The 9,021-nt window shown below is 44.6% G+C and overlaps 1 protein-coding gene across 1 annotated transcript; it reads left to right on the top strand.

Annotated features, from left to right (window-relative positions):
• The first annotated feature begins 269 nt into the window (after positions 1 to 269).
• GGCT (gamma-glutamylcyclotransferase) lies at positions 270 to 9,021 on the top strand. The gene is made up of 4 exons (XM_056857759.1): positions 270 to 437; positions 1,206 to 1,351; positions 3,538 to 3,673; positions 8,866 to 9,021. The coding sequence occupies exons 1-4, from the start codon at positions 270 to 272 to the stop codon at positions 9,013 to 9,015; spliced, it is 600 nt and encodes a 199-aa protein (XP_056713737.1). The 3' UTR covers positions 9,016 to 9,021.

Here is a 9,021-nt window from a genome sequence, read left to right as displayed (position 1 = left end):
GTATGCATATTTTTGAGGGTCATTATTAGGTTGCTTTCTTCCCAGGAGGAAACAGGTGGAGAGAAACCCCACCAAGGGACAAGAAATTTGCAAAGCATCAGCAAAACAGTGGGGGGGGGGAGAATGTTGTGTCCGTTAAGGGCCTGAACAAAGGTTAATGCTGAGGCCCTCTGGAAGCCCAGCTCAGTGGTATTTTCATGGTCCATGTCCTGCCCTTACAAACAAACCTTGAACTGCTTTTTCCTTTTCACAGAGTTCCTTTCTAGTAGATGGAAACCTTCAAGAACTGTACTTGTGCTGGATCAGGTGGCAACTTGGGAGACCATAACTGCAAGGAAGGGAATTTCCTGTATTTTGCCTATGGCAGTAACTTGTTGTGGGAGAGGATAACGTTAAGAAACCCATCTGCAGCTTTTCATGCCTCAGCGAAGTTACAGGTGTGGGCACTGTCTGTTTTCTCTTTACGTATGCCGAAGACACTTGTGGTCTACTTAAGTGGAGACTGCCATATGTGGGAGATGTGTGATCATTGAACAAATGTTTGTCTAACAAACAAGGAGCTTCTGGCCTTCTCAAGAAAAGACGGGATAAAAATGTAGTAAATAAAGAAGGTCACCTTAGAATCTATTGATCTTCCTGCAGTTCTTATTATAGTAAAAGTATTTAATAAGATACAATCTTTTTCTCATTTGGGATTTGAAAGGCAAGTATGTTGGCAACAACACAAATGTGATTAGCTTGCTTGGGTACTGTAAGCATACCAAGTGTAGGTTCTGGATCAGCTTTGGGATCTTAGAATGTAGCTCATTTCTGATAAAGCTGGAGGTTGCTTTCTACATGATGGTTTTGCTCCAGTTAGGCACATGACAAGGGAAGTGATTTTCCTGTCCTCTGCTATTCTGTTGATTGTGAGGTTGTTTCAGTGAATCGAATGATAGGAAGATCTGGAACATATCTCTGCATTGGTGCTTTGTGATGTTCAGTCTCTTGCACTGTTTGTAATATTAGGAAAGAGGAAGAGTCCAGTAGCACCTTAAAGACTAACAAAATTTCTGGCAGGGCTTTCGTCACAGCTCACTTCTTCAGATACCTTCTTCAGATGTTTGTAATATTGTAAGCCAGCTGCAATAGTGAGTAAAAGGACAGGATCAAAACAAAACCAGCAAATAAATGGAGACTGATAATTTCCCTTATGTTATTCACAGGATTACAAGCTTGCTTTTGGCTCTCCTCAAGGGAAACTGAGTTTGACTTGGCATGGAAGTACAGCTACTATTCTGCAGAGCCCTGGTGATGAAGTGTGGGGAGTAGTTTGGCTGATGAACAGTCATGACTTAAGATCTCTGGACAAGTAAGTGGTTTATGATTGCACTTTTTTTTAAAATTTCATTCATACTCTACCTTTCTCCCTAATAGGGACCCAAAGAGGTTTACACTGTTCTCATCCTCCATTTTATCCTCACAATGACCCTGTGAGGTAGATTAGGTTGAATGGGTGTGACTGGTCCAAAGTCACCCACCAAGCTACCATAACAGAGTGGGCATTCGAACCTGGGTCTCCCGGATCTAAGCTGGAAACTAACTCTATACCACATTAGCTCCTGACAATTTATTAAATGACTCTTGCATTGTTAATGGTCTTGTTCTGGATGCTTTGTAGTAAGGTGTCAATTCTTTGCCAAAACAATTGTCAAATTGGAATGATACATTAAAAGAAGAGTTGGTTTTTATGTCGACTTTCTCTACCACTTGAGGGAGAATAAAACTGGCTTACAATCACCTTCCCTTCCCCTCCCCACAACAGACACCTTGTGAGGTAGGTGAGGCTGAGAGAGTATGACTAGCCCAAGGTCACCCAGCTGGCTTCATGTGTAGGAGTGGGGAAACCAACCCGGTTCACCAAATTAGCGTCTGCTGCTCATGTGGAGGAATCAAACCCGGTTTTCCAGATCAGAGTCTACTACTCCAAGCCACCGCTCTTAACCACTACACCACTCTGGCTCTCAAAAACTATTTTGGTGTAGGAAAAATCTGACTTTTATCTGAAGTGCTAACTTTGTAATATTAACTTTGTAAAAGTTACAAAATAGAAATGAGTCTCACAACTTCAGTTTTCTTTTAAATCTAGACATTATCTTGATTTTCTGTTGCAGAGCGTGATTTAATCAGAGCTGGGTTTCATCTTGGATTTTTGCTGCAGGAGGTATAGGGTACACAGTCATAGTCAAGGGCACTGTAAAGAATTGTGTTTCATACAAAGGGCTTTCACATGATGCTTTTAATTGGCAGCAGTAGTGAGGCAACAGGAAGAACCCTGTTAAAGGGGAAGTTCCTGCTGCAGAAGTTCTGAGCTTCCACCCGTTTGGCATGATGGCACTGCTTTCTTGTGCCAGTACTTCTTGGTCCGCGTATGAGTAGTCAGAAAAGTAATCTTCCCCTCACTCCACCCCCAGGAAGATCTCCATGTCTCTTAAGTATTAGGACTAAGAAGTAATGCAAATCTGAGGGACTCTCTGCAGAGCTGATCGTACTGCTCAGCAGATGCTCTGATAAATAATCTAGTGGAGGGGTCCTCAACCTTGTTGAGTCAGAAGGCAGTTTTGGAGTTGCAAGGACAAGGAGCGTCACCACACAACGGCTGCCATGTGGGCGCCAGGGTCAGATACAAAAAGGCTGCCGCAGGAGGCTAGGGCCAATCAGAAAATATTGGGAGGTTGCCTTCCGAGCATCCTCCTACAATGGAGGCTGCTGTTTCCAAATGGCTGTTCCCTGCAGACACAAAGGCAATGCCCCTGATTTCTTCTGAAATGCCCCCTACTCCAATGTCATGGAGGACTGGCAGGACTGGCGATGTGGTTTGGGGAAGAACCCATCAGAAGCCGCAAGCTGGGCATCACTGATCTAGGGTGGGATATCAACACATCATCGCAAGTTTGAACATGTGCGCCTGTGCATTCTTGCGGATAATTTGGGGTGGGCCAAACTAGGAAGTAAAAGATCTGTAGGAGACAGTAGTTCTTTCTGGCAAGGGTGGTATCCTGAACACCCAGGGTCTTGTGACTCATTTCTTGAAATGATTGGTTTCTATTTTTAAAATCTACTTTTTGTGTGTCTGTTTAGTGTGATGTGCATGTGCAAACAGTGTACATCCAGACCACCAGCATGTGAACACTGGTCATCTTTTTCTGTATCCAAACAGGAGATTAGAGAATTTACAGGGTCATCATAGATGGCGCAGTGCTAATGAGCTGTTCTCTCTATAAAATGTTGCATAATTTTATTCCTCTTTCACTTCCAGTTTAACACTAAATTTTGCTGCTAGCAGCACATAAAACTGCTGTGGGGACACAGCCTAGTTTCATAAATGTAGGTGTTGCTAGCATTCTGAGGTTTAAAAATTCCTGGAAAAGATACTATTAAAAACTTTTTTTTGTCTGATATTGCATAATGCTCACTAAACAACCCTTTAAATGGATAAATTATTGCATTTGCTTTCACGGTCTTGGTTTGATGCGAAAGTTGTGTCTTCTGTTTCAGACAAGAGGGAGTTGAAGGTGGTCTTTATGTCCCGATAGAAGTTAACGTTAACACTGAAGAAGGTAAAACACTAAGATGTCGAAGTTATCAGATGAATGACTATGTTCGTAATCTTCCTTCTCCACACTATAAAAAAGTAAGTATGCTTTGTGATTCTAACAGTTCGGTCATAAGTATAATTAGACCATTCTAAGTCCACTGAAATGAATTTGCTTAGAAGGGTGTAACTCTGTTTAGGATTGCATGAGAGGAAGGTTTGTGCATGAGCTGATGAGAAGAACGTTGTTCCTCATCTAGAACAGAGTTGCACTCTGCTATCGCTTCCACGAAACTGAGCCAAGGAATAATTTGGCCTGCTGTCTTGATGGTGAACCCTATCTCCTATTAACGTGTGACTCAGTTGTTGCTACAATATTACTCTGACAAGCTGAAACAGAGAACTTTATTCTTTAACATAATTATCAAAAAATGATACCATAGGTATCACACAGCGAAGATCTTGCCCGAACATGTTTGTGGAAGTCATGTTCATATTCTGCGCTTTTTCACTGTGTGATGTAGTGGTAAAGAGCGGTGGTTTGGAACGGTGTACTCTAATCTGGCGAACTGGGTTTGATTCCCCACTCCTCCACTTGAGTGGCGGACACTAATCTGGTGAACTGGATTTATTTCCCCACTGCTACACATGAAGCCAGCTGGGTGGCTTTGGGCTAGTTACAGCTCTCAGCCTCACATACCTCACAGGGTGTCTGTTGTGGGGAGGGGAAGGTAATTGTAAGCCGGTTTGATTCTTCCTTAAGTGGTAAAGAAAGTCGGCATATAAAAACCAACTCTTCTTCTTCTGCTATGGCACTGTAATCGCATTTTAGCTAAATAAGATGTATGTTTTCCAATGAACTCATAAAAAACTATGCCTTGTTCATCAGTAATCTCCTTGGGGACTTTGGCCACCCTCAGTGACCCAAGGAGGAGAATCGTAAAACACTCTTTTACTAGCCGAGTCTTTTACTAGCACCTCCCTGATTGCGGCCATGTCACAATGGTGCAGAAGGGTGGTTCTTTCTCCATTGCCAAGCTTGAGCAGGATCCAGCCTGGCGTGTAGATGAGGTGAGGTTGCAACACCTCCCCACTCGTGTTTGCTTGGGTAGGAAGCCACACAGAGGCAAGAAAGGCGAGCGGAGGAGGTGTGCTAGCACAGCTGGAGAAATCCACCAGTTTGCTCTGTATGCACGTCGAATGCTTGGAACAAGCTGAACCTGCAGGATCTGTTTCTAGCCTTTAGTGAAGTCGCTGCATGTCTCGAATGGTTTGGGAGATTCTTAATTGCACACACAGCCCACGATATAGAAGACGAGTTGGTTTTTATATGCTGACTTTCTCTACCAGTTAAGGGAGATTCAAATCACCTTCCCCTCCCCACAACAGACACCCTGTGAGGTAGGTGGGGCTGAGAGAGCTCTAACAGAGCTGTAACTTGCCCAAGGTGACCCAGCCTGCTTCGTGTGTAGGAGTGGGGAAACAAATCCAGTTCACCAGATTAGCCTCAACTGCTCATGTGGAGGAGTGGGGAATGAAACTCCACCGCTCCAAACCACTGCTCTTAACCACTACACCTTGCTGGCTCTCCAGCTATTCGTTTGCAGCTACAGCGTGTGGATGTTGAAGCTGAAGACATTAGAATAAACACAGCTAGTTACTTTTTTTGCGCCTTGTATTTAAATTCCCCAAATTGAGGCTTTTAGTATTTTGAAATCTGCCTGCCAGTCAAGATTAATAGTGCTATCCTTAAACGGAGTTACGTCCTTCTGAGCAAATTGTGCCCTGACCTGGATGGCCCAGGCTGGCTGGATCTCAGAAGCTAATCAGGGTCGGCCTTAGTTAGTACTTGGATGAGAGAGCACGAAGGTAATCAAGGATCGCTACGTAGAGGCAGGCAAGGGCAAACCACCTCTGTTCATCTCTAGCCTTGAATGCCCTTTGGGTTCACCACAAACTGGCTGCAACTTGATTGTTAGCCAAAATGCTCGGTTAAGAATTATTATATGGGGTAATTAGCATTCAGTAACCGGCACTGGACATAATTTAAGCAGGGATGCAACCTTTGTATACCACAATCCGTACCATGATCAGAAAATGAGGCAGAAGCAATGGAATTAGGTTTAAAAGAATTTTACTCACACACGCATACAAAATTACACATACACATCACACAACTCACAGAGTCTGTTAAAGTAGAGACATTTGCCAATGCGGCAGGCCCTCTGAAGACGGGTAATACTGCACCTGGTCCAGAAGTGGATTTCCGAGGTTCCAAGTGGTTAAAGGAGGGGAAAGGGGTAGGGATTCCTGTGGCTTAACCAGCGAGGCTGGAGAGCTGGGTGGTCTGGCATTGCTACCCAGACCGACAGAGTAACAGCAAGTATGCAAGGGGAAGACCTAAGGTAAGGTATGGACTAAGGAGACCCCAATTATACCTTTTCCTGGGGGCAGGGTGATGTGATTACCCCTTCATGGTTCCCGTTGTGAACCAAAAGGTGACAATAATACTAATGGTCAGCTGCCGGGGTGAGGCAACTGGGCAATTGAGACAAACTATTCTACTCCTACTGATTTGCGCAGTTCCGGGAGGACCGGGAGTCGTTCGTAGATGGGATCAACGAGCTGGAACAAAGACGCGTACAGCTGGGTCCGGGGCGGGTCGCTTTGCATAGCCGGGGGAGCGATCCTCCGTTACTGCTATCTCGATGCTTTCCGATGGGCCATCAATCATGCAGATGATGCAGGGAGAGGGGGGGTATTGGCGACGATTACGTGCTTGACAATTCCCTGCGAGATGGCTTCTGCTGGAACGGGCGTACGGGAAAATGGATTCCCTCTGGTTCACAGGAGGGGCTGACCTGGCCATGGTTCCTTGGCTGCCTGTTTCGCGGGATGGGATAGGAGCCCTTTCAGTGGCGATTCGGGCTGCCCATCATGTCTGGAAAGGTGGTGTCACGCATCTGTTGGGGTTGCCATGACCAGTCTGGGAGATTGGCAACCCATTTTTCTTACATGATAGCACTTTCTACCACCAAGCCCATTGTGGGCTTGGGAGGGTGCATCTCTGTTTTTGGTGGCACTTTAAGATTCAGTTCCCTTTTCTCAGTTGAGCCTCATGAACTTGCAAAGAAAAACATTACCCTGCTTGCCAGTAGATTCATGTCCTTATCCTCAGCCTGTGTATTTTCTGTATATTTAAAGACAAACGGTTATTTTTAAATCATTTGAGGCTGTTCATTTTGTGCTGTAGTGAACACCTGAATGATACTCTGTTAATTTGTAAAAATCATATCATGCTGAGGGTGCAGCTTCTTGCTTTCATAAGCCATACAGCAGTTATAAATACTTCTGCTTTTTTTTTTACTTCTCTCTTACTAGAACTTCACATTTTGAAAGCAAATCTTTGATTATTTGGGTTGCTTCTCACAGCTTTAGCAAACGTTGAGAATGGAAGAAACTGAAACAGCTTTTTAAAAAAAGAGTTGTGTATGATATCTGAACAGTAAATGGTGCTTAGTAAGCTGCCGGACGATCTACTGTTATCGTTTCAGTGTTCATAAGAGGGAATGAGGCATACCTACCAGGCCTCCGTGGAAGAGCTTCTTCTCAATGGGATGGATCCAGTCAGCTTTTTCACTCAATGCCACTTAATTTCTCTCTTTACTACAGTCCCCAGCCCACATGGTTTTTATCCATGCAGGTCTCCCAATCCCTCCCAATCCATAGTCTTTTTCCTTGTTAACGGGAGCCCCCCTCCTCTGTTTTTCACCAATAGGAAAAAAGGGTTGGATCCAACCAGGGCCAGTGCTACCATTAGGCGAACTAGGCGGTCGCCTAGGGTGCAGAACTGACCTGCAGAACTGACCAATTATTTTAAAAATTAGCAGTTTCAAGTTTTGTGTTTTTATTTCTTCTACAAGACATTTGTTTTTGAAAATTGGTTTGCAGTGGGGGGGTGGCAAGTAGTTAGCCTTGCCTAGGGCGCAAAAAAGCCTGGCACCGGCCCTGGATCCAACCCATTGTGACTGAAAGAAGCCCCTTTTGTTTTTCTGTCACATTGTTTAGTGGTGTGACAGAAAAACAGATTGGTAGGTGGTACCCCCCCACCAATTTCGTGGTGGGGGGGAAGCAGCCACTGCCTCCAAGCTGGCTACATCCATCTGTTGGTGTTGGAGGTTGTTAGGGTTTCCCAGCACAGTTCCCTGGGCAGCCACCCTTGCTGGCCATTGGTTAAGACTACCCCTGTAAATATTATTTGTGAGCATGGGAAACACGTCATACGCTTTCGTTGCTGATGTGGAAAATTTGGAGTGACTACCTTGTCTTAGGGTGGATTTAGATGACTCCGTGCTGTCTTTTGCATGGGGCAGTAAGTTATTCGCAGCAAATCAAGGGTGATACCTGAACAGTGGCCTCTATCAGACCACTCTGCTCAGCAAATTATGGAGCCTTCAAATGGCTCTTCCTCCGCTTGACTTGTCTTTATTTGTTCACATATTTATCCCCTATTATTTCCCCAGTGGAGGACCCAAAACAAGGTTACATTGTTGTCCTTGCTATCCTTCCAACAACAACCCATTGAGAGTAGATTAAGCGGAGGGTGAGGTCGCTTGCTGGCCACACATGGTCACCAGCAAGTTTCTGTGGCAGAGTGGGGATTCAAACCCAAGACTCCCAAGATCCCGGTTGAACCAGTACACCACACTGGAGAAAGGCTTCAAGCCTTGCTGTGCTTAGTGGTAGGTTACACGGCAATATGTTTATGTGAATTCCTCCTTGATGTATGAAAGCTGGTCTGTTGTGAGCATGCTTATCACGTGCAGCATCGAGTGGTAGCTTGGATGTGTGAATGGGTTATCACCGGTCTGAGACCTTCCCTGGAGGTTTTTAAGAAGAGGTTAGATGGCCATCTGTCAGCAATGCTGATTCTGTGACCTTAGGCAGATGATGAGAGGGAGGGCATCTTGGTCATCTTCTGGTCACTAGGGGTAAGGGGGGAGGTAGTTGTGAATTTCCTGCATTGTGCAGGGGGTTGGACTTGATGGCCCTGGTGGTCCCTTCCAACTCTATGATTCTATGATTTTCGTATTCCATACCTCTTGATGGATTCAGTTTACTCATTCAGCTACCAGTCATCAAATGCAGAGAAATCTGCACATGTGAATACATGCACATGTGAATGGGCCGTAATCTATTCCCTTAACCAATTTCCCACTTCTTTGTATGATCAATGGTGCTAAAATGTCACTATTAGATTCTAACTCCACCTGTGCCTTTTGTTTGTGTAGGTCATCTGTCTGGGGGCAAAGCAGAATGGTTTGCCAAATGACTATCAGAAGAAATTAGAAACTATAGAAACAAACAACTATATGGGAAATGTGCCAGTATTTGAAGAAATCGAAGCTGCTGTCAATGCTTCTGAGAACATAATAAAATAACTATTT

Source organism: Euleptes europaea, chromosome 11 (assembly GCF_029931775.1).
Source record: "Euleptes europaea isolate rEulEur1 chromosome 11, rEulEur1.hap1, whole genome shotgun sequence".
NCBI classification, from domain to species: Eukaryota; Metazoa; Chordata; class Lepidosauria; order Squamata; family Sphaerodactylidae; genus Euleptes; species Euleptes europaea.
Note: the sequence above shows the minus strand (reverse complement) of the source record. Positions and strands in the feature narration are given on the sequence as shown.